At 41.6% G+C, this 26,886-nt stretch overlaps 1 protein-coding gene across 7 annotated transcripts in view; it reads right to left on the reverse strand.

Annotated features, from left to right (window-relative positions):
- COL14A1 (collagen type XIV alpha 1 chain) overlaps nt 1-26,886 on the reverse strand; it is a 229,315-nt gene that overhangs the window by 62,025 nt on the left and 140,404 nt on the right. For all 7 annotated transcript variants that reach the window (XM_006074691.4, XM_044928491.2, XM_044928490.2 and 4 more), the window contains exons 32-38: nt 25,968-26,110; nt 22,338-22,447; nt 20,022-20,180; nt 11,068-11,145; nt 8,199-8,285; nt 2,297-2,350; nt 515-610 (exon numbers count right to left, since the gene is read on the reverse strand). In XM_006074691.4, the coding sequence (XP_006074753.3) occupies nt 515-610; nt 2,297-2,350; nt 8,199-8,285; nt 11,068-11,145; nt 20,022-20,180; nt 22,338-22,447; nt 25,968-26,110 (727 nt within the window). The remainder of the gene's footprint in view (nt 1-514; nt 611-2,296; nt 2,351-8,198; nt 8,286-11,067; nt 11,146-20,021; nt 20,181-22,337; nt 22,448-25,967; nt 26,111-26,886) is intronic.

Genomic DNA, 26,886 nt, shown 5'->3' on the forward strand with positions numbered 1-26,886 from the left:
ATTTGCTTTCAGTGGTACAAACAGCTCATGTGGCTGTAAAGAGCATATCGTCTATAATGTTAAACTCATCGCAGCCCACTTTGATGGCCTGTCGAGATAAAGATCTAAATAAATGGCTTTGTGGTTGTAGCTCCACGATTACTACAAATACAAAATGAAAAACTTAAGTCATATAACATCTGTCCCTTTCCAGGTTTATCATACCCACTAAGGACTTGGTCAAACAAGAAAAAAGGAGCCGTACGTGTCAAGCCTTGCTTTCTTTTCTAGACAAATCATCTGTGGCTGTACCTACTCCCTGGGCACGTACATAAACATACAGGCCCTGTTTACTGAGTGAAAAGCTGGCTTATGAATGAGCTCTCGATCATCATGCTCATTTCCCAGTCCTTACTTTCAGGGGCTGGAAGAGGCTGTGGATCATTACTAGGGGTGGAAGACAAAAGCTCATTCTCTATAACTCATGGGGAAGTGAGAACAACAAAACCCACCCCAACACTGACACACAACTCACAGGCATCCCTTGAATGGAGAGACCGCTTGGTCCCTGGGGCCCCGGGGGGCCCTGAGGTCCAGGAGGGCCCGTTTCACCCCGAGGGCCATCTGGTCCCTGGAAGGCAAGAAGGTCATGCCAAAGGTAAGTCAGACCCCCTGGAACCCAGAAATATCTACTACCCGATGTTCCTGCTGAGTGCATTTATCTTCTACTTCATTAACTTTCCTCAGACATAAAACGAGACACGAAGCCTCAGAGGACTCGCCTCCCAGGCCTAGAGTCATCAGCGAGCCAGGAGAGAAAACACAGTAGCTGCTGCAGCTTTATTTATAGTGGTTTCCATAAATAAGAACGCTGTGCCAACAATGTGAGGAATTAGACCCCCCACACTGCATCACAAATCTGAAAGATGTAAGCGGTACAAGACCACCCTCTTGGCCTTCAAAGGTTCCCACCATCCAGCCAAACGGCATTCCCTTCCTTCGTTACTGTGATCTGTCATCTCTGGGGCGCTGCTCTGCGTTTATCGAAGATATTGTGGCATGTACTCTCATACGTGGAGCCAAGATCCATCGCCTCTGCCTGAGAAAACGTGCCGCAATCGCAAAAAGTAAAACAGAACAACAAAGAAGACCTCGTGTGGTCTGAGTGTGGAGCTGGGTGGTACCCGATCCATGCTCTCCAGCCTTCTTTCACGGACTCCCCCTCGGCCTCGCCCCATTCTCTCTTACCTTGTTCCACTTGTCTCCAATTTTCTACTAAAAAAAAGCTGCAGTGTTCTCTCCTCCATGAATAAATGCTGTGTGGATTTAATAAGTGATCGTGTTGAAGCAGTAAGTCAAGCAAGATGGCTGGGGACGACGCAGAGCAGCACGGTGAAGATGAGACAGGCGGAAGAGCGATCAGAGGCCTGAAGCCAAGGAGCTGAGGCTGACTCTCAAGGCAGTCGTGCACGACTGCGGGGCTTAAGGGTGTGATGTGCTCCAGTGTAACTCTAAAGAAACGAATCTGGGGCATATATGAAGACTCAATCCAAAACATCAGGCCCCTGGAGCCAGAAATAGAGATGATGGGTGGGGCCTGAACTCGCTTAGGCTGGGCGCCTGCCACCCCTTAGGTGCCTATGTGCGAAGCAGGGAAACGTGTTCCTGGACCGGGATCGGCAGGGCGTGCTCCTTTGAGTCGCGGCCTCTGTACGGGGTACAGACTGAACCACCCCGCTTGGTGGCCTTGGGCAGTGAGAACGGAAGACAGGGCTGTGTGTCTGACGGCGCGTGGTGGGAGGGAAGGAGAGGAGTGTAAAACCTTAAGGTCCCTGGAGGACCGCGGCCTGGCTGTGATTCAGCGCTCCCCCTAAGACGCATCTTTGTTGCAGACAGGAAAGAGGAGAGCAAGAGCAAGAGCCGCGTAAGCAACCGAAGCGCCCGGAGCACTGACACTCCGTCTCGGACCCAGAAACCTTGCCACCGAGTTAGGGCTTCTTCTGATGAAAACACACAAGCTTTTAAGAATAAGGGGAAAGGCTTCAACACAACTTCCATAAAAATATAAGAAGCTTTACAACGTTACGTGGCAGCCTGGATGGGAAGGGAGTTTCGGGGAGAATGGATACATGGATGTGTCTGGCTGAGTCCCTTTGCTGTCCACCTGAAACTATCACAGCGTTACTAATCGGCTATACTCCGATATAAAACTTTTTAAAATTTAAAAAATATATAAGGAGCATTAGATTGCCAAGGGTAACTATTACTTAACTCCAAAAGTATACCATGCCTGGGGATGAGAGAGAGAGAGCCTTACCTTTAGGCCCGGGTCACCTCGCTGGCCTTTTGGTCCTCGGAGTCCTGGGCCCCCCTGGCAGAAAGACATTAAGTGTTAGCACAAAGACAAATATGAAAGCAATATAGCGTATTCGTTTCCCTTAATAATATGGATTATGTAATTCTTATTTCGTACAAAGGCCAACACATTGTGTAATGATATGTTCACTATGTTCCTCAACTGAGGTCTGTCCCCCAGATTCACCTCTTCTTGTTAATGGTTTCAGAGTTTGAGCAAACTTTCTATGCTAAATCCCTTTAAATTAAAAAAAAAAAAAAGCTACAGAATCTTTTGATTGCATGTGTAAGATTACTGCTATTAATACTGCAAATAATAAAAAATATACTGTTAACCTAAAATTATATGCATGTCTTATACCATGACTTTGAGATTAAATTATTTAATTAGATTGTATTATATTACATTGTAAAAAGCATATAAAATAGTAACAATTTAGTTCTCTTTATTTATATCATAAAAAGCTATTCAGTGCCTCTGAAACTTCAGTTATTTGCATTTTCCTCTTAAAACTTCTGTCGCATTAATGCACTCCCTGTACTATTATTTAGTAGTATTTTCTTTGTACATATACGTACATAATACATAATACAGTAAATATGTATATATGTGTATATACAGTCTTTGCAAACATATTCTTTGTATATGTGTGCATAACATATATGTAAATATACTCTGAATATTTTTTTACTTGGCTCTTACTTCACTTAAATCTACTTCAAAAGCAAATATTATATACTATAGCAGATGGAAAAACATATTACTTACTAAGAATGTGAGGCAAACCTGAAAATATACTATAAATAACGTTACTGAACTTGGCTAGATGTTGTCCCTGGTGCCGACTGTGAGCAAAGGGTTTGCTCTATTAAAAGGGGGCGTGAGTAAGGGTTAGAAGGGTCACGTGGGCACCGGTCTAAGAATATTGCTTTCACTTGAGTAGAAGGATGAAAAGATCATTGAAAATGGAGTGGCTTTCTCACTGGGTGAGTCCATTTGACCTCCGGCTGTGTCCGTGACCACTGATGATCCTTCTGTTACCATCAGCCCTTGCCTCCCTTGGGAAAAGACTGGATCAGGCGACAGTCAAGGCCTCCTCCAGTTCGTCTGAAGGACTTACACTCACTGCCAGCACCAGTCAGCTGCTTATCTTCCAGATTTTTAGCATACAGTAACCAAATCATTATTTAACTTATATGCAGAGTACATCATGAGAAATGCTGGGCTGGATGAAGCACAAGTTGGAATCAAGATTGCCAAGAGAAATATCAATAACCTCAGATATGCAGATGACACCACCCTTATGGCAGAAAGTGAAGAGAACTAAGGAGCCTCTTGATGAAAGTGAAAGAGGAGAGTGAAAAAGTTGGCTTAAAGCTCAGCATTCAGAAAACTAAGATCATGGCATCCAGTCCCATCACTTCATTGGAAACGGGGAAACAGTGGAAACAGTGGCTGACTTTATTTTCCTGGGCTCCAAAATCACCGCAGATGGTGACTGCAGCCATGAAATTAAAAGACACTTACTCCTTGGAAGGAAAGCTATGACCAACCTAGACAGCATATTGAAAAGCAGAGACATTACTTTGCCAACAAAGGTCCATCTAGTCAAGGCTATGATTTTTCTAGTAGTCATGTATGGATGTGAGAGTTGGACTATAAAGAAAGCTGAGTGCCAAAGAACTGATGCTTTTGAACTGTGGTATTGGAGAAGACTCTTGAGAGTCCCTTGAACTCCAAAGGGATCCAACCAGTCCATCCTCAAGGAGATCAGTCCTGGGTGTTCATTGGAAGGACTGATGCTGAAGCTGAAACTCCAATACTTTGGCCACCTGATGGGAAGAACTGACTCATTGGAAAATGCCCTGATGCTGGGAAAGACTGAAGGTGGGAGAACAAGGGGATGACAGAGGATGAGATGGTTGGATGGCATCACCAACTCAATGGAGGTGAGTTTGAGTAAACTCCAGGAGCTGGTGATGGACAGGGGTGCTGGGGTGCTGTGGTTCATGGGGTCACAAAGAGTCAGACATGACTGATCGACTGAACTGAACTGAACTGAATCAAATCATATTTTATGTAAGTGCACGTCTCTATAGGAAATATTACCTGTAGTGTCTCTGGTATTATTTGACATATATAGATTACATATATGACACAACACTTTTCATATATTTCTGAGTTAACTTAATATGTTTTTCCATAACATGACATATAAATCTAACTTACTGTAAATGAGTTGCATAGTTGTCTGAACAATGAGATAATTTGTTTAACCATTCTTTCATTATTGGAAATGTAGGGCATTCTCCCTACAATTTGTTACTGTCTAAACAATACTACAATCACCATCGTTATACATGCCCTAAGTACAAATTTTAATATTCAAGTACAAATTTTAATATTTAAGATATCAATGAGGAGAATTTTAAATGAAATGTAACAGATAGGCAGATATATTGTCAAACTGTGCTGTAAAAACATTGCACCAGTTTATTCATCTGTTAGGAGTTGATGAAGAGAGTCTCTGTTTCTCTAAACTTTAGTCCACACTTGATATTTTCAAGCTTTACATTTTTATGAAGCTGGTAAAAATAATATCTTGCTCCTATTTTAATTTTTATTTCCCTTAAGACTCCTATGATTGAGCATCTTTTCATAACAGTTGTCCATTTGCATTCTATCTCAATACAACTACCGATTCACATTCTTCACCCAGTTTTCTATTGGGTTACATGTCTTCTTCTCTTTAATGTGCAGAAACTCTTCATATATTTGGATACCACATCCTTAACTGTTACAGATGATGCAAATGTTTTTCCCAACTGTGGCAGACACTGTTGGTTGATTACCAAAGCTTCTTTTCTGACTTCCTTCTCCATTTCACTTTTCCTGCTATAAAGACAGAGATTTGCTTGCCCAGCCTCCAAGGAATGGGTATATTAACTGGTTTGAGCCAATATGATCAAGAAGCTGTAAGTCTAAAGAAAGCAAATTTGGAAGCTGGAACAAGCTTGGGTCTTGATAAAGTTGTTGAACAGCCATATTTGCTTGGGACCATCTACCTCTAGGTCTTTTGCTGAGCAAATTATGAATGTTCAAGCATCCCAATGATCTACATCAATGCATTCATCAAGTTTTCTGTTCCTTGCAAGAAGCCTAGTGTGTTCCAATTAACATACTCATTCTGGGACACCTCTTTAATTGTGTTTGTTCATCTTAAATAATTGTCTTTTAGTTGAAGGTTTTGTCCAAATGTGGCAATTTGGCTCACAGATACCCGAGGTACCAGGTCTACAAAATCCAGGAACCTTTTTATACTTCTAACTTATTTTCCACCTGATACCTAACCTTCATCATGGAGTGGGTGACAAGAATTCAACAAGTGTTTGTGGATGTGAACTTTCATCCTTTTAATAAGAAAGGGTTAGGTGAGGCAAAAGGAATATGGTTCTTTCATCCATGGTGTCCTATGGCTTTTCTAGAGTTTTATTGGCACCTATCACTGGGTAAATTCTTGAATAAGAAAACAGTTGCAACTATGTTAAATCATCAGACAGGGTTTATTACATACATTGGGGGATTTGTTGCTTTTATTGCTTAGTCGCTAGGTCATGTCCAACTCTTTGCGACCCCATGGAAGAAGCTTGCCAGGCTCCTCTGTCCATGGGATTTGTCAGGCAAGAACACTGGAGTGGGTTGCCCTTTCCTTCTCCAGGGGATCTTCCTGACCGAGGGATTGAACCCATGTCTCCTTCATTCAGGCAGATTCTTTATCACCGAGCTACCTTGGAAACCACACTGTTTCAGACACTGTTTCTTCAATAGTTTATTATGCTTGAAAACGCCAATGGCTTTTCTCGTTTGCCTCTACTTCCTTCCCCGCAAGTCAGAGCTCAGCCCTGCTTTCCTGCTTCTCTGCTGCTGCTTTCCTCATTGCAAAGTTTGACTCTTAGGTCACACATAAATATTTTATAACTTGTTCCAGCAGCATTGCCGATGAAGAAAACTTGAAAAGCCTCCAGCTAGAAAAGCTTATTAATGCTGTTTAAAATAAAATAAAGGCTGTTCTAATTAAGAATTGAACCCTTAAGCACCATAATGAAAACGAAACAAAGCACCAGAGCGAAGGCATCACTGAGGCTGCCCCGAGGGAGGGGAGGGGGTGGCTGAGGTTTCTGGAGAGCACGGTCACACAGCCCACACAAGGCAGTGAAGAGGGCGCCGGGCTCCGTGAGGAGCAGGGGCTGGGCAGAACATGGGTGTGATTGAAAGCGGAGGAGCTCGAAAGGCAGCAATATGAGTGAGCTAGAACAACCACAAAAAGTCTCACCAGCAGGTGGAAAAGCAAGATTTTTTTCCACTTTAGCTATGGGAAGAGTAAATGTCTCCACTAAGAAATACTACCCAGAAACTGATTCTCATACAATTGAGGGACCATAATTTACTGGTTTTCAGCTGGTTTGTACGGCCAGGATATTAACAGAAGCAGACACATAACGCTCTCTCAAAAAATACAGCTCAAACATGGGCTCAAAATATTCCCAGAAAGTTTCAAGTAATGCAAACTCAAATATACAACCCCCAAAATAAAAAAGACATGTGGAAACAACACAGCATGAATAAAACTACCAACAAAGCAAATGGAAGAATCAAGACCACATATACTACAGATGCTGAGATGATCAGATAAAAATGTAAATCATACTAAAATATGTAAAGAAAAAAGTTTTGAAAATGTTACAAAAGAAGAAGAGGCTATACACATGACCAGAAGGTTTGAAATGGAACCAAACATAACTTCTAGAGAAACTAAATATGGTAATCACAATCAGAAACACCATGCCTAGGTTAAGCAGCGTATTAAACAGAGCTAAACACACAGTACATCAGAAAGTAATTTTGAAGATATTACACAGAGGAAAGCCTGGCAACACAAACAGGAAATAAATTAGAGGTTAAAAAGAGAGTAGAAAGAGGTTAAAAAGACATGAGAGTAAAATCAGAAAGTATAATGCACATCTAGTTGGCGTTTCAGAAAAATAGAGATGATCAGAGAGAGGGAATGTTTCAAGAGAAAATGACTGACAAAACTCCAAAATGTATAAGAAACATTGGTATTCAAATTCATAAAGCCCTCAACGTTCCAAGACTACAAAACAATAGCATCAAAATGTACTGTGGTGAAACTTCTGATCATTAATGACAAAAGGATCCTAAAAGAAACTAATGGAGAAAGTATTTCTCACAGAAAAATGACAGTTAATTCAACTGACAGCTGACTTCTCTGTAACACAATGGAAGCGATAAGACATTGTATAGCATCTACAAAGTGCTCGGGGGAAATAACTGTTAGTCTAGCACTGCACTCCCAGTTTATTAGTTTGGAGGCTGTCTGACTGTTTTCATGGAGGTCAATAGTAACACTTAAGCAAGGTAGGAGATTTATTATTCTCTCATATTAAAATCCGAGCTGTTCCGGCGCAGGCGAGTGGCTTTACCGCCCCAGGCAGCGTGAAGCCTTTGGTGCCCCCTCCCTGCTGTGCTGTGCCCAACAGCTCTGTTGCCACAGCGAGCCCACTGCCTCATGCTCAAAGGAGGGCGTTCGGTTTTCATTTAAGAGCAACGTCCAGGGTGCGTGCATACGCCTTCTCTCTCCCTGGCCAGAACTTAGTCACAAGGTCATCTTTACTTGCATAATTGCTAGGAAATCAAGTCTCAAGCTGAATGGCCATGAAGTTGGCCATGTACGCAGGGGAGTATCTTCTATTAAAAAAGAAGCAGTAGTGATGATTCAGGGGAAATTAATAACCTTTGTAACAACTATCAAATAACACTTAAGGTCAAATGAGGCAAGACTTACCGGTGGGCCCGCTGGTCCCAGAGCCGCTTTATTGATTTCCGAACAGGAGCAGGCATGCGGGAGCTCTGGGCAGGCCTCCTCATCCCTCTGCAGAGAAAAAGAAATAGCATGAGTATTAACAAGATGGTCCATACAAACGACTTTATGACTCAAAGGAAACATTTGGAGACACTTCAAAAAAATCCTTCAGTGAGCATTAGTCTAGAAAAACAGAGAATATTCCCTTCTGACCACAAAATCTTTTCTTTAAAGAAGCAATGAATGGGTGTCTAGCAAGGCGTTAATCAACACCGTTATCAAAGGATGTTGACAAAACCAGCTTGGGAATCCAGGTGAACCAAGAAAGGCAGAAGTGGAGGTGCAAAACCAAAGATTCTGGTTGCCATTTAATTCAGCTGGTTAAGTGGCACTCCATGAACTAAAGGTCCTGAAAACTTCCTTAGTGTAACAACACTTTTTTCCATTTCAAAGGATAAAAGAAAACGTGTAGCAATAGTCCATCAAAACACCTGCATCCACACTAAAACCAAGAGCCAAAAGAAAATAAAACGGTGGTTAAACACATCATACACACACCTGCAGCAATTTTAACTACTGCTCACATTCTGTGGCTGAAAGTGAGAATAACACCACAGCACCAACCTAAAGCTTTGGGATAAGAGGTCATGTCCTCTTGGAGAATTCTGATGCCAGGTGACACCGCAAGATAGATGATTTAGGTCAGACTGAATATGCCTGAATGAGTTACCGGCGTGTAAAGGAAGACAGGCCACCTGGTAAGCACTACTGAATGATTCGTGAATATCCCATTTGGAGCAACAGCCAAAAAAGTCCGCCCTAGGATGAAAAACTAGAAAGGTTCATCGGTCCCTTTGGATAGAGAAAGTGAGCTTCGTCTTCTAAGATCTTGGGGAAAGGTACTGTCAGGGCTGAATAGAGGACAGATGATAATTAAATTGTCAAGCTGAAAATACTTTCAGGCTCTGAAATATTCACAACAGAAATCCAAAAGAGTCTGAGCAAAGAGCCTGTATATGCTTTTCTCCAAATGTTGGACAATATTCAAAAGCTTCAGCTCATTGCAGGAAAGGAAAACCCTGCTAACGTATCTGGCTTGATACCTTGGGCAGCTTGAATGCGATACAGACTTAAGAATCCTGAACGGTCCCCCCAGCAGGCTGACGGCAGGCCTCCTGTGACCAGAGACTGCCTAACGGTTTTGCCCCTGCTGCTGGCTGGGTCTGCAACTGAGTCTTTCTACCACAGGACTTGCACACCTTCAGTGACAGAAAGAAAAAGAACAGCTCGGAGAGGGCAGGGATCTGCCTAGGCGACACGGTGATTACACTCTGCTTGATGCAGGGTAGGATTCTGGGTGCTTCCTTACAATCCCCACGCTACCTGCCCTTATGCACAGCATCATAGTGTCTCTGCTTTAATTCCTCACCATAGTTTAATGGAAACTTATTTTGATGAAAAAAAAGCCACTCCCTTCTCAAACAAAGTCATCACGCATACACGGCCTGCAGCAGATGATGTGAGCTGATGTAAGGTCTTAAAAAAGGAAATTTTTTAGACTTGATGAAGTCTTCCCCGTGACCATGCTCCAGGTTGATTTCTTAAGACATGACTCCCGTCCAAACATAACAGGGTCAACATTTCAGCTCACTGGTCCTAAAGATCCTTAGGTACGAACAATCCATTTTTAAATACACAGTCATCCACCCTGGTGAGTTACATTTGGTATTTATAATGAGAAAAGGTTTATTTTTCTAGCAGCTTTGCCTAAGTTAAATAGATTATGACTATGGTTCCCGGATTGTGCGGAAAGAAGGCCTGGGGCGTTACAGGAGATTCACAGGGGCAGTCTGAGCCTTTTTAAAAAAGTCAAGAGACACAGCAAAATTCAGTGCCCGTTGGACTTTGTATACACAACTAGCTCAAGGTATAATAGGTCACAATTTCAACACTAGAAGCGACTTCCCTGAAGTCCAGTGGTTAAGACTCCACGTTTCCACAGCAGGGGGCCATGGCCCAGGTCGGGAAACTGAGATCCCAAAGACAAAAAAAAGAACAACTTTGTAAATTTGTTTTATCAGCACTTGCTATGAAGGAAAGCAAATACCACGGGGAAAATCAGCGTGGAAAGGAAGGGAAGGTGGGGCCTTCCCTGCTGGTCCAGAGGCTGAGATTCTGAGCCCCCAGTGCAGGGGCCAGTCGGACCCCTCACCAGGGAGCGGGGTCCCCCCTGCAATGAAAGGTCCCCTGTGCCGCAGCTAAGACCTGGCACAGACACATAAATAAATAGTTTTGTTAAAAAAGGAAGAAGCGAGGGTGCTGATGTCCACTCAGACTCCGAGACCTGAGAAGCTGTGCGTTCTCAACAGGCACACATATCCCAGTAGTGAGTAGTTGTGGTTATTCAAAAGTAAGTGTATCATCTTACAATTCTGATTTATATATTAACATATTGTTGGTTCATACAGCAGAGTTTTTAAGATACGAACACTTATGAAGACGTTTGGACCTAATGACCTCATATATGGAATTACTAGATATTTCTTTTGGCTCTGGGGAACCATAAAAAAAATTACCGCAACACCAGGGATTCGTGAACCACGGGATTGGGACCATCTGGACCCTGTGTAAGTGGCACCCCGTGTAGCTGGGCAGTTCCCGTGTGTGTCAGTGTCTGCTGATTCCAGATACGCCTCCTGCTTAACTGCTTTTTAATTTTCATCACCAGCATCATAATGAATTATCTGTGACATGAGTTTTGTGAAATAGCATTTCATTTTCAGCACTGCAATTAAATATAACTTTAGAAAGTTTCAGCAAAGAACAGAATTAGTGAAAGAAGAATTCTTACCAGGGCAGGAAGTTCACAGCATTTGTCTTTATTGGCCCACGATGTGGAACAAACAATATCAAACATCTGTAACTGGAACTGCAATTTAAAAAGAAAATTGTCATTCAATAAATATATATACATATATATGTTATACATATATATATACATGTATATATATAAATATATATACAATATATACAATGTTTAATAAAAGATACATTGTGTTTACAATTTATAATGATTTCACAGTACACATTACACAGTGCTGTTAGTCGCTCAGTCCTGTCTGTCTTTGGGACCCCATGGACTGCTGCCCATCAGGCTCCTCTGTCCATGGGATTCTCCAGGCGAGGACACTGGAGTGGGATGCCATGCCCTTCTCCAGGGGATCTTCCCCACCCAGGGATTGATCCTGGCTCTCCTGCACTGCAAGAAGATCCTTTACCATCTGAGCCACCTTACATAATAAAACACCAACACATTTATAACATAATATTACAGTGAATAAATGTGAAAAGTCATTCCTCAAACACACAGTGATTTAAGACTTCTGTCAGTGGTTACTCCTTCCACCATCCAAACTGCCTTACTCATCACAATTCTTCCTCCCATCTCTACGTAAAAACACTCAGAGCCTCTGGTGAAATCCTCCCTATGGCCCACCACAGTTAGTCCAAGCACCTCCGTGACCCCACCAGGCTCCAGACATCTCTTACAGCCCATCGCCCACCACCCAGTACACTTGATTATATTTCCCCTCAGAGTGGGCACTCATCAAAGACATGGCACCTTTGTGCCCCCATCGTAATGAGTGACATGCAGGGACTTCCCTGGAGGCCCAGGGTTAGGACGTGGAACTTCACTTCAGGGGCCACAGGTTCAATCCCTGGTTGGGGAACTAAGCCATATGCCTTGTAGCATGGCAAAAAAAAAAAAAAAAGTGGCATGTAGTAGGTATTCATGGAGGCTTGTTGAATTATTTCTGACTTCCATCATTCAAGCATACATTTGACCACTTTTTCTTTAGTGTATAATGTGAGCCAGATACCATATAGACCTTTAGGATATAAACATGAGCAAAACCAGGTTTTTGCCCACAAAGAATTTACAGGGAGTCAGAGACTGACACATAAATACTGTTTACAACGTGGTGAGTGTCATGACAGGCTCACATGTGGCACTGTGCGACCCGTGCTGTGCATTTTCATTCAGGCCATCGATCATGCCATAAATATTTAGACAGTCTTGTTCAACTCATGTTTGTTGGCAACAATTTAAAGTATATTTTGAAATACTTAGAAACATCATTATAATATCATTAAGGGCTCACACTAGCTTCATGACCTAACCATTTCTAACACAATATTTCTTCCTATATTGTTTTCAAATATTGCATGTCATCAGGAGTTTGGAGATCCCCTGGAGGAGGAAAATGGCAACCCACTCCAATATTCTTCCCTGAAAAATCCCATGGACAGAGGAGCTTGGCAAGCTACAGTTCACAGGGTCACAAAGGGTTGGACACAAATGAGCGGCTAAAAAGGTAGCAGCACTCAGGAGTCTGGGATTAATAGATACACACTAGGATATATTATAAAAGATAAACAACAAGGACACAGGGAACTGTATTCAGTATCTTATAATATCCTATAGTGGAAAGAATCTGAAAAACAATAGGAGACATAAGAGCGGCAGGTTCGATCCCTGGGTGGGGAAGATCCCTTGGAGGAAGGCATGGTAACCCACTCCAGTCTTCTTGCCTGGAGAGTCCCATGGTCAGAGGAGCCTGGTGGGCTACAGTCCATGGGGTCACTAAGAGTCAGACACGACTGAGCGACTTAGCAAGTAGCGCAGATCTCTCCATCTACGACTGAACCACTTTGCTGTACACCTGAAACAGTTCAGTCGCTCAGTCGTGTCCGACTCTTCGCGACCCCATGAATTGCAGCACGCCAGGCCTCCCTGTCCATCACCAGCTCCCGGAGTTCACTCAGACTCACATCCATCGAGTCGGTGATGCCAGCCAGCCATCTCATCCTTCGTGTCCCCTTCTCCTCCTGCCCCCAGTCCCTCCCAGCATCAGGACACAACACTGTAAATCGCCTATTCTGCCATCTAAAAATAAAAGTGCCATCAATTACAGAGCTGGCAGAGGACGAAATTCTCTTCATTTCTTCTCTAGGTCTGCGAGCCCATTTCTGTCGTGTCGGCTCATTTGCATCACTTCTTTTTAGATTCCGCATCTAAGAGACGTCACACGATGTTTCTGCGTCTCTGACTGCACTTGCGTGACAATCCCTAGGTTCACATAATCTGTAAGATGCCCTCAGAAAACGGTATTTTCAGCAAAAACTGGAAAACTCTTGGAGGCTTATTTTCGCCCATCCCTGTTAAGAGTCCCCTGGACGCAGGTAAGAACACTCCAGCGGTTGGTGCGACTGCAAACAGGCTGCTAAGGGCGCCTGCAGCGTCCCATCTGACAGCAAAGAGAATGACGTCAGGGCTTCTCTCGCCACACCCAGGAAGAACTGCGCCTTGCTGCAAACATCTTTTCCCAAGTGGGTTTTGCAAGATTAATAACACAAATGTTGAAAGCAGATCCATAAATCAAGACATCATGCTTTCTGTTTTCAATATAAAACCATTGCATTATTTGAAGCAATAAGTGCATGGCTCAGTACACTCTTTTCCATATTAAAAAAGTTTTTTTTCAAAGGGCATGACATTTCAGTCTGTTCAGGGCAACCACACAACTAAATTATGATCATTGAAAAATTAAGTTTGTAATGGATGGACCTAGGGATGGTCATACTAAGTGAGGTAAGTCAGAGAAGCAGAAACATTGCACGATGTCTCTTAGATGCGGAATCTAAAGAGACACGATCCAAACGAGCTTACAAAACAGAAATGGACTCAGAGAAGAAAGCTATGGCTGCCGGGGGAAAGGATGGGGGAAGGGACAGTGAGGGAGTGTGGGATGGACAGGTGCACACTGCTGTGTTCAAAATGTAACCCAACACGGCCCACTGAAGAGCACAGGGAACTCTGCTCAGTGCTGTGTGGCAGCCTGACGGGAGGGGAGTCTGGGGGGAAGGGATGCATGTCCATGTCTGGCTGAGGCCCTTTGCTGCCCACCTGAAACTATCACAACATTGTTAGTTGGCTATACTCCTCTACAAAATAAAAAGTTCAATAAAAAAAATTTGGTTTTCAAAATTAAAGCATTTTTAAAGAACGTGGCTGCTGATTTTCACAAACAACAGTAGCAGCAAAGGTATTTCAAGGCAGCACAGGGATTCAGAGGCAATGGAGCTAGACTGCCTGGGTGTAACCCACTCACAAGCTAAGCCATTTTAAACAAATTGCTTCATGTGGTGGAGTCTCAGCTTTCCTTATCTGTAAAAATAGTAGAATAATAGTAGCTATGCAGTAGTAGCTATTCATCAGAGTAATAATAGCAGCCATAACAACAAAATGAACCCATTAAAGGAAAATATTTAGAACACTTCCTGAAATACAGTTATGCAAAATAAACCTTATTTTAAAGCAACATGTAGAGAAGCCCTTTTATAGTTGACCTATAAGCTGCAGGAGTATATAACACAGAGGCCAAATGGTTAAATCAAAAGGATGAAAGTGATGTGATGCTGAGAGCAGAAATACAACAGCAGTTTGTGTCCACAGTCATTGTATCTGTTTAATATTTTGAGAAAAATCTTAGCAAAGAACAACAATACCAGCAAACATTTGTTGAAAACCTGGCTGTGTGCCAGGCACCATCCCAAGGACTTCACCTGTGTCCTTCACTCTTCCCATCACCACTGTGAGGTCTGATAATAGTAATGTCTACCCCGTTCTATAAATTAGGGCTTGGGATGAAAAGGCCTAAGTAATTTAAGCACATGTTGAAAGCTAATTCCTGTTGAGAGCTGAACAGCACACCTCACTTTCTTGCAGTTTATTTTGTGAACAGATCATTAGTCTAATGTTTAAAATGCAGATACCCCAGCCTGCCTTTACAATGCCATTTGACTTTATAATCACTTCTATTAAATGAGTCCCATTATGAGAGCATTAGAGTCAGTTAATTCTGTGAGTCATTCGTCCATTAAGAAAGTTTCCATTTCTGAACAGGGCCCTCAGTGTGAAAACATTTCAGTGAATGAAAAGATTTATTTAAAGCCAAGGCCTTTCACTAGTCTTGGGGTATACCAGGCTTTCTTGAAGTTTTTCAAATAAACAGTCACCACCCGATCACCTATAACTGTACAATGTCTCCATACAAACCTTTGGCTAAACTTCTTTTGCCCTCTTGAGTTATTGAGATTCTTATGAGTTCATTTTATTTATTCGAGAGGTTGAATACCTACCAAGCGCTGAATGAGACCAATACTATCATTTGAAGAATGCTTGTGGGCTGTCTTTTCTTTTTCAAGTCAGATGAAGTCAGAAGCCTTTTTTTGTGTGAGTACAACAAATTTATTCATAATTGTTTTGCATTCGTAATAGTTTAGATTCCTCGGCCTTTATTTAAAGACTTCTTTTCCAAGTCCCATTTCTGGGGACTGATTTTTTAAAATCTGGCTTTTATTCCAGAAGTAATTAAACACACACTTACACAAATTATGGAGGAAACATTACAGAGATAATATGTCAAAGATCTCAGATTTGAGTACCTAAAAATTCAAGACAGCGAGGATCAAAATAAAGCATACTTTAAGCATCGAAGAGGCAGCCCCTTTTGACTTTAGCAACTTTTTTCCTTTGTAACTAACAGCATTATGAAAAAAAATCTGCACAAGAAAAAGACCGTCCCACTTTCACTTGTAATAATCTCTTTCAAGGGAATACTTAGACAATTACAAATGCTCATTTTTCATTATTGGACACTTTTGTCTGGGCATAGCACAAAAGGCAAGTCATTTGGGGTCAAATGTTAGCATGAAAATAAGACTAAAATATTTTTTGGCAGTTGAGGCACTGTGATCTGTGAATGGAAATTAAAAGGGACTTCCCACTCAGTACCGTATTTCATCTTCTGATTTTTTTTCCAGCATATCATTTTTAAGCTTATAATTTGAAGTCGAGCTGTACCTCATCTTATGCAAATATTTAGAGAGCTTTACATTCCCTGAGAACACAGGAGAAGGAGTCCTGGGGACCCACGCCTCCTTCTGCTTTCAATTTGGTGTGTAACTTTTACTGACTCCACCTTCAAACTATGATTTATTAAGCACTTACCACTTATCAGCTACTTAACAGGGTGTTTGTACTTGCTCTCAATCAACTTACTGAATTTAAGGGAAACCACAACGGCTCTATTCAATTAGGAGATAAAAATGAACACCGTCGCAATCATTGGTAGTAATCAGAATGTTAAGGTGCAGAGATGCTGGGGAGGGGGCGCATTTTGATCACATTTATTTCAAGCCTGTAATTCAAATAATGGTGAGTTTTTGAACTTGCCAGTGAATACACAGGGCATATGGTCACTGTCACAGACCAGATTCCTTCCTCTGCCTTAAGTTCTATCATAATCAGGCTGACCTAATGGAAGAGAGCTCAGAATGAAGAGCAGTAACCATATGCAACTCAAATACAATCTCACATCTCACTGTCCTCGTGTTTGAAAGGGGATCTCTCCCTAACTTATTCAGGTCTCAGTTTCTGCATCTATAAAATGGGGACGATATATTTTCCTGGGTTACTGGAGGATTAAACTGGAACGTCTTAGAAACGCTCACGCTGCCTAGTCCGTGTGTGTGTTATCCGCCAGTTGTGTCCGACTCTTTGTGACCCCGTGGACTGCAGCCTTCCTGCCAGCCCCCTCTGTCCATGGAATCCTCCAGGCAAGAAAACTGGAGTGGGTTGCCATCCCCTTCTCTAGGGGCCTGATCCAGATTAGGCAATACATATTAGTCACTATTATCATTTTAAGGATTAAAAGATACAATCGAGTGAAAACACAACCATTTCCTTACAATTGGAAAACACTTGTTTCTATAGGATCATTGACTTGTCTTCTATTGATTCCTACATAAAAACTTTAACTCAGAAAATAAAATTACTAAAAATTCTATAACATAACTTATATTTATTTACACATCAGAGAACTAAACAAATAACTGTATAATTATCTAGGTGTTAGATTTGAAAGGTGGGAAAGAGATACTAAGAAACATGTTCAATGCCAGAAGCTCAAACATTTTCTTGAATCATCTCTGACTGGAAGCATGATCATTTCATTAGGTATCAGAAAAGTAGAAGAAACCTCTCAGAACAAAGAAGACTGCAAAGGAGAGGCCCAGCTGTACGTCTGCTCCCGTGTGCTCTGACAGCTAGACTCAGCCCGCTTATCATTTTAGTCTCACTAGAGAATTTTTGCTGCCGGTAAAGTCTTGCATTGCTGACCACAAGTTTTTATTTCGAATATGAGTAATATCAATAGAGTAGTTACTATATCCCTAAATCCATTCATCTCTTCTCCACTCAGCTTTGGTTTAAAAAGACTATAGCCTGAGAAACAGACTCACAGACTTACAGAATGAATTTACAGTTGCCAGAGGGGGAGGATGGGGTAAGGGATGGTTAGAGAGTTTGGGGTGGTCATGTGCACACTGCTGTATTTAACATGGACGACCAACAAGGGCCCACTGGAAGCACAGGGAGCCCTGCTCAATGTTACGAGGCAGCCGGGATGGGAGGGGGTTTGAGTGAGAGGGATACGGGCACAGGCATGGCTGGGTCCCTTTGCTGTCCACCTGAAACTATCACAACATTGTTAATTGTCTATACGCGAATAAAAAATAAAAACTTTAAAATAATGGAGAGAGTATATTCTTTAAAAACTGAAAATTTAGTATCATTCCATCATCTGGCATTTTTTGAATCATTGACAAATTTGCCAGGGAATATAGATCTATAAACTACTAATCTCTCTTAGATGGTAATTACTCCTTCTGGAACGACCCAAAACTTGTGCATTGCACATTCCCTTTTGCAGGGTATTAGAATCCACATATATTTCAAGATCATGTTAGCAACCTGTGATTTCTAAATTGAGAACTGAAGACTGAAGCTTCTCTCTCATCTTATACTGAAACAAGTGTTGATAATAACAAAAAAACCAAGCAAGTTTTCAATCACATTCTTGAGATCTAACCTAATATCATCCATTTCAACATAATCAAATTCCTCAATAAGTGGGTAGACTGAAAATCTAGTAATCCTTTGTAGACTTCCAGATTCTCGCAAAAGCCACAACTTTTTCCTACCAGTTCTACAAAGAACTCTTTAATGACTGACTTCTATAAATTCCCTTTTGTCTACTACTGGGTGGGCGTTAACCACAGAGGGTTTAATTGCTGTTTTAATTGCTCTTCTTTCATGGACAAAAGTAAAGATTTATTACCGGTAGACCCTAAACCTATGGTTGTTTTTGCTTTCCGAACTAAATTCCATAATATTTAATTGGTCATATATTTTGGAGTAAAATTACTATGTAGAGTGTAATTTGAAGTACAATTAATTTGTAACTGTAATTTTAACACTGTAATTGCAAAGTATGAGCTCTAATTAGGAGACGGCAGGATATCTACTAGTGCACTGTTGTCAACACCACAGGTGGAACATGATACATGCAAACTATTTTAAGAAAAATTCAGATAGATGGCTTTCTATTTAATTTCTAACAAGTGTCTCTTGAGAAAGTACTCTTCATATAACTTTATTAGATACTGTGATGTAAGGTCAAAGGTAGCGATTGCAAATGAAGACCACGACATGGTTTCTGTTCAGTAGAGAAACTGCCTGCAGAGTAGGAGACCTGGGTAGATCCCTGGGTCAGGAAGATGCCCTGGAGAAGGGAATGGCTACCCACTCCAGTGGTCTTCTGGAGAATCCCATGGACAGAGAAGTCTGGCAGGCTACAGTCCATGGGGTCTGAAGCATATTGCAAATCATTTTCATTTATTTGATATACTAGAAGATTTCATTTGTATTAATACTAAATGATTTCAGCTTTAAAAGACTTTGAGAATCATCAGGTCTTTCTAAAATTCCATACAGCTGGCTAGTTCTGCAGGTCTCTAAAAGCACAATAGGAGTGAATCTTAATTAACTCGATTATTCTGTTACACAGAAGAGAAGTGTAGATGTGAATATTTGGAATTGCTTACAAGAATAAAATTCCCTCCAGGTGAATTGGTTCTAATTATAGAATGACTCAAATTAGAGAATGCTGCTAATTAGCTGTGAATGTGTGGTCTTAAAACAAAAGTTTGTGCTCACTGCTCTTTTTTGTAGGCATTAACTGAAAAGAATGTGATTTATTTGCCAATTTGAAGTCTCTTGATCTTAAAATCCATGATTAAAAAAATATGATAAAAAATATATCTTAAAATGATGTTATTTAAATATTAATGATAAAATATTATTATCCCTTATTATTAATGATAAAAAGGGTTAACTTGACATTAGCAATAGCAAGAACCTAGTTATAAAATACCCAAATCTAACCCACGTGAGAGGTTTATGTCAATTTCCCATGTATAATAATAACATGTTTTATACAGATTTGGATCTGGTCATATAAATGAGGTTCATCCACAGTTTTGATTCTCATGAACCAACCATTTATGTCACGGTATTTTATTTGAATTTTAAAAATATCTTACTGTTAAAATTTTCATTTAGAAAACAAACTAGTCTATTTCTGGAGCATTCTCCATATAATACAGCAGAAGCATATTGCAAGAGCTTCGAATGTTCGTGTTTTAATCCATTTAAATGAATTCATTTCATTCATTTGCACTTCATTCATTCATTCATTATCTATTTACTTATCATTCATCAACTATCATTCACCATCACTCTCTCCATCTATGCCTTTACCAAGCTCTTCCCCTGGAAAATACATAATCATATTTTAGAATTTTTTCCCTTAACACAGATTCATTTGTTTATCCACTCACCGGTGCAGAGTTTCCATTTGGTCCTCTTGATCGAACCATTCTCCCCAGGACTTCGACACCGTCCAGCGTGATATTAGATGATGCGTTTATTGCCTTCTCACCCACTTGCTTGCAGTCAATAACCACTTTGGCCAAAGTCTTGCTGACAACAATATGTAGCTGATAAAAGTAAAAATGTTTTAAAAGGTAAGAAGCAGGAGAAAATACCAAATACATTTACATAATTGCATGACTCATCACCAAAAAATATGCAAGGGAAGAAAAGGAATTCTGTCTCCTTAAGCACTTTGCTTGAGAAGAAAGTTTCTACTCTAAACCACTTCCATGACTATCCCACATTCAGATGCCATCTCTATGGGTTTTTTTGTAAACACTAATGGAATCTCAATGCTTTTCATTTCCTCTATAATATTTTTGACTACTCTATGATTGTCTCACCAAGAAAAAATCATCTCTAGAGGAAGTTGATAAATACATGACAATAATTCCAAAGAAATGCTAATGGGACTATTCGGAAGCATACACTAATAAATCACATGCATCTCACGTGTCTCTAAGATACCTTATTTAAGACACTTGTGGTTTACAGTCCTAGTAACAAGAAAAAAATATTTTTACGCAACGTTTTTTATGCAAAAATGAGAGAATTTTGTTATGCAATTGTTCTTATATAGTGATGGTACTCAAAACCCCAGAAGGTAGCAAAGTTGTATAGATTAGACAGATCTGACCGCATCCTATCAGGAAACAGAAGCCAAGATGAAGACTGCTGTGTGACCCCCTTCCTGCCTCTGACAGGACACGAGGGGCGTGGCCAAGATGCAAGGCTTTTCAACACCACTGAGTAAATGCTCTGCTCTCGGGCACTCTTGCTGTTGCATTTTTTAACAGCCCAGATATCAGTGGGATTATTCACTGCAAAGGAAACAGTAAATTTTGGAAGGAAGGCTGTCTACTGCAGTGACCACTAAAACAAAATGTTTCACAGATGTGAAACACGAAGGAGCAGAGCTCTATCACATGTGCCAGGTTACAATAAGACAACTAATGTCAGGCATGGAGAAGGCAATGGCATCCCACTCCAGTCCTCTTGCCTGGAAAATCCCATGGATGGAGGAGCCTGGAAGGCTGCAGTCCATGGGGTCGCTGAGGGTCGGACACGACTGAGTGACTTCACTTTCACTTTTCGCTTTCATGCGTTGGAGAAGGAAATGGCAACCCACTCCAGTGTTCTTGCCTGGAGAATCCCAGGGACGAGGGCGCCTGGTGGGCTGCCGTCAATGGGGTCGCAGAGTCGGACACGACTGAAGTGACTTAGGAGGAGGAGGAATGTCAGGCTTACAAAATTCTTCCTCAGGGCAACTTACCATGCAGTGGCAGTGACTGGCTGTCTCAGTGCAATCTGTCTACATATTTTAACAAGATTTGGCTTCTGGCACTTTAACACTATTGGTGGCCAGGTAGACCAGCAATCCTTTCTACATAACACATACTGTAGGGAATTTACAACTATCTACTTAGTAATCCATTACCCTCTGCTGCATGGTTCCTCAAAGTATGAACCTGGACCACTTCTATGATAGGAGACCAAAATTTGCCAGTCCAAAATGTCTCTTTAGTATGCAGATTATTTCAAGCTGAAAATAACCAAGGTCCAAAAGACTCAGAAAGAAACTTTGAGCTTCATGTTAACTGCCTAAAAGAATTTAGACGGAAGGTCTGCTCCCAGAACAGGGCTATTACCAGCAATATCTGCAAAGAATATGGCTAGGTGTGTGTGTGGAGGGGAATCTGTGTCCCATTGACTCATTTAGTTACTAAACATTTGCTTTCCTTCTCCATGTGAATTGTCTCCTTCCTTTTGAAGTCCAACCCAAACCACTGCTTGCATAATCCTCTTTTGTCTTTGGCTGAAGATGGTGCCTAAGGTAAGGTTTTGGCTATTTTGGTGAGTTACTTAGTTTTCCTGGGTCTCCCTCAAGTATATATGTTACTAAACTTTTGAGTTTCTCCCATTAATTTGATTCTTAGACCAGCTAGAAGAACCTAGAAGAACAGTGAAAAATGTCTTCCTCCTGACACTATCAAATCTCCTGGGGTGCTGGATAAAAACATACATTTTAGGATCCCATCCCAGAACTTCCATATCAGAATATCTGGGCAGTTCACAAGCCCCACAGGTAATTCTTACTATAGGAGATCCAAAGCACGATGTTTTTGATTTTGTTTTTTGGGTTTTTTTTGCACTTCTCTGTTGCTTGGCCTGCAGTAAGCAGAATAAAGAATATATATATATACATACAAGGCATTGCTCACCTTGTGAAAGCTTCCATAGAAGATTTTCCTAATTTCAGGTCCTTCAAAAGTAACAGTCTGAAAGTCCCCGCTGTAGTCATGGTTGAAATATGTTAGGGTTTTCCCACCATCTAATCAAACAAAATAAAAGATTAAAAATATTCTAGAAAGTATTAAAATGGGTAATTTTTTAAAAAGTCAACTCAAAACAATATAACCATTGCTTTGAAGCTGTGTTTTAAAGTGGTGAGTGGGTAACGAAACGGCCTTGGAAGGCCCTAGGCTTTCAATTGGCCAAACTAACTGAGTGAACCACGCGGGGACGATGAGGCGGGGCCCGACATTCGTTCTTCCTCTCTACCTCCCGCCTGTATGCATTGCCATCACCATTTTGGGAAAGCGCGGTCTGAAGTTGGAAGTGGAGGCAGACCAAAAGGAAGAAAGAAGCTAATCAAATTGTTACCAGAGATGTTCCTGATCTTTGCTCAAAACTCATCAACCCTCTAGCCCCACCTTTAGCAGGAATATCCTTGCTCAAAACCTGCCAACTCCCCACCTTGAGCAGGAGTGAACATAAATCTTTAAGTGAAAGGGTCCAGAGATAAGAAAGGAAGCTATAGAAAAAGAAAAAAGAACCAGCTGGGGCCAAAATGGTGATAAATCTGACCTCCAACAGATTGTGAGTCTCATTATAGTTTGATTTTACTTTGAAAAAAGAAAGCGAAGTTGCTTAGTAGTGTTCGACTCTTTGCGACCCCATGGACTGTAGCCTACCAGGCTCCTCTGTCTATGGGATTCTCCAGGCAAGAATAATGGAGTGGGCTGCCATTCCTTCTCCAAGAAAATGGATATTTTACTATATTAGCATAGTAAATGACACTCTTACTAACTGGCAGCCATTAAGGACCACGCCCTTGGCAAAAGCCGTGCCCCTTCCCCAGTAGCTGTAGGAGGGCATGGCAACTCACTCCAGTACTCTTGCCTGGAGAGTTCCACGGACAGAGGAGCCTGGTGGGCTACAGTCCATGGGGTCGCAAAGAGTCGGACACGACTGAGCGACTAAGCACAGCACTTCCCTGTGGACTCAGGCAGATGCCTCTCCTCTTGTCTTTGTCTTTACTTTCTAAATCTCTCTGCCCAGGGGGGTGAGAAACTGATCTGTGAACTTAGTCCCTGCTTCTCCATTCTCGGTCACTGAATAAAGCTTGGGTTTCCCATTTGCCTACTTAAGCCTGAATGGAAAAGGAACCCTCCCGGATCTGGGGCAGAGAGTCTGGAATGGGCTACGGCCCGAGCAGGGTTCACAGGACCTAATTCAGTAATAAAATATTAAGAAATAAAAACCAGACTCTGCCTTATTTAACCACTGAAGCAACCAGTTCTCTCAGGACATGTAACTTACACCTCTCTGAAATAGTCATAATCCAATGTGTCTTTTATTGTGAACATTATGAACAAACAAATAAACAAACACCTTCTACTCTTGAGTACTTCATGTTACAAGGAACATTTTATTACAAAAAAAAAAAAAAAGAATATTTTTCTCACTAATTCAGCCCCAGGTTACAATTTAATTTTTCATTTGGTTTTCAAAAGGAGCAAGTATTGATCGTCTCAAGAGACTTCTTTGTTTTCAAGTCCTGGTTGTGTGTAGTTAGCAGCTTACACCTTTTTAATCTACAGCTTTGCCTTAGTTTCAGTATCAAAGCAAAATGCTTTCAATGTTTAGCTGCTGATTTATTTCCATGTACTAAAAGGTCTTTTAACAAACGCTACTTGGAAATAAGCTTAAAATACTTTCCTTATCCAAATGTTTGAGTCAGTACCTAATAACAGCCACCAAATTTTGGATCCCAGCTTGACTGGAAATCTTACACTAAAAATATATGTAGAAAACTCAGGGACATTAACCCAAAACTTGAGAATTCTTTTAAGTGATCATCATTTGTGACTTCTAAGAACAAAGGTTAAGAAGTTTCCTTCATTGTTTCCTCCTCAACTTTCCAACCTCCCAACAATGGAATTTCTCATTCTTCACAACTATTCTCTCTTCTTTCTAGACTCCTCTTATGATGCTCTGACCCAGTATTGGGACTTAAACACCCATCAATACCATTTTCAAATGTATATTTCCATCCCAGAATTCTTCCCCAAACATACTGCTTGCCAACCTGGCATTTTTTTCTCTGATAGGAGAGAGGTACTACGACATTGTGACTTAAAAGAAAGAGACATTTCCTATTCAGATGACCAAAATATATTTCCCATGTATACTAGGTCTTTGTCTATGGTCTGCTCTCTGTTCCTGAAACCCTTGGAATTTCCTGTGGAGAGAGCAATACATGCGCCTTTGTTATGTTAATAAGGCAGCTTTTGGAAAGCCCTCAGGTCACCTAAGGATGCGGGCTGGTTGCCTGGAAAAGCAATCCTGTGCTGAGAGGGTTAGAACCCAGGCTCCCAACTCAACTTCTACGGAGGGGAGAGGCGTTGGAGACTTGAGTTCAATTGCCAGTGGCCAGTGACTTAACTCATCTTTCCTGTGTAATGAACCCTCCACAAAAACCCAGAAGGATGGGGTCCAGAGAGACTCAGGGTTGGTGACCACACGGAGCTGCTGGGGGGTGGTGCAGGGTGGACCTGGAAGCCCCCTCCCCTCCCCAGGCCTAGCTCCAGCACATCGTTTCTGAGTTATAGCGTTTTATAACGCGCTGGTAACCGTTGGTAACCTAGCGCTGCAGGTGAAATGGAGAAGGAAACGGCAACCCACTCCAGTACCCCTGCCTGGAAAATTCCATGATGGAGGAATCTTGGGTCACAAAGAGTCAGACACGACTGAGCAACTTCGCTTTCACTTTCTTTTCCCTTTTTTTGGTACCCCAGTGCTGTAGGTAAAATGTTTCTCTGAGTTCTGTGAGCCACTCTAGCAAATTATTAAAACCCGAGGAGGAATCTGTGGGACCCTCTGATTTATAGACTGTGGGTCACAAGCACAGGAGACAATCTGGATGAGCAAGTGGCCTCCTGGGCTGGACATGGCTGCTGGCACCTCCAATCTGCACTAACAGACTGATCCTGCCGCCGATGGCGGAACTGGGGGAGGAAGGCCGTCGTGTAGGAGCCATCCTCAGCCTGGGGGTCCAAGAACACCTGCAGGTACACAGTGTCCGACTGAAGCTGAATTCTCAGATACCTGCTGCTGCCCAAGAACGGCCTGGTGTAGTGTGAGAAGCGCCCCGACACTCCCCAGGCCCCAGCTCGTATGTTGGAATTGGGCCCAGGAACCCGGAAGAAGCATGCGACATTTACCCTTTCTTCACAGAAGTGACCTCTGACCCCAGCCCTCCCACTGACCCTCCTGGCACCAACCCTGGCCTCCCTACAGTCTCCCCATCGCAGGACGGATCTCTTTTCGCCTCAATCCCTACTGAATCGCAGAACCTGGCGTCAGCACGCAGTAGGGCCTCAGGGAATATTTGTTGAAAGTCTGAGTAGACGAATGAATGACTCAACTGTCAACATAGTCCATTATTAGTATGGACCGAAGGCTTAAAACAAGTGAGCTACTCTAATACACACAAGACAGGCAAGATGACACACCACGTACACAACCCACACATGTGTGTGCAAATGTTTGTAAATAAATATACTTACTATCTAAAATGACTCCAACCAATGGGTCAGAATTTTTATTTAAAATCTCCCAAAGAGCAAAGGGCTCCTCTGGAGTATCAGGAAGAATCCGGAATAGAATACTGATTGTATAGTCAGAGGGCAATCCTTCTGGATGTAAGTATCTGAAAAATGGAAAGAAAATAGTATATTTTATTGTATCCCTCTTCAAGAAGCCATTTATTTGATTATAAAAGCAAATACACTTTCACTATTTGAAATGAAAAAATATCTTTTTCTTTATCAACACGTGAAGAAACAGAGAAGAAGAAAATAAACATCACCATTAACCCATTTGGAAGTAATCCTTCTTTTGGGGTCATGCATTTCCCTCCAGTCTTTAAAGAATGTCTGTAAGTATTTGTCCAATTTATATAATTTTGCCCCTTTCTTTTCTTAGCATTGTTTACTACATATTTCATTTTTCCTTAAATATTTTAAAGCGCATGATATTTAATATTTGTACAACCTTTGCTATTTCATAATTTATCTGACCAGTCACTTCTTATTAAACAATTAAGTAGTTTCGAGTTTTAGTACTATAAATATTGTTTATCTACAGTCTTTTGCGGGGGGGATTGGGGGGCTTTCCCAGTGTCCACCTGCAATGCAGGAGACTTGGGCTCCATCCCTGGGTGGGGAAGATCCCCTGCAGGAGGGCATGACAGCCCCCTCCAGTATCCTTGCCTGGAGAACCCATGGACAGAGGGGCCCCGCCTGCAACACCACCGCAACTTTCTAACAATCAGGTGGGTCGCTTACATACTTTAAAGATCTCCCCTCAAGCAGCAATGTAGCCTTTTAGCTATATATGAGACCCGTAATATGTATTAATTAAATTAACAAATATTTGATGAGTTAGGTGGGAATTTAGTGTGAATTTAAAAGTGAAAGTTTAGGG

Source organism: Bubalus bubalis, chromosome 15, assembly GCF_019923935.1.
Source record: "Bubalus bubalis isolate 160015118507 breed Murrah chromosome 15, NDDB_SH_1, whole genome shotgun sequence".
Taxonomy (NCBI): domain Eukaryota; kingdom Metazoa; phylum Chordata; class Mammalia; order Artiodactyla; family Bovidae; genus Bubalus; species Bubalus bubalis.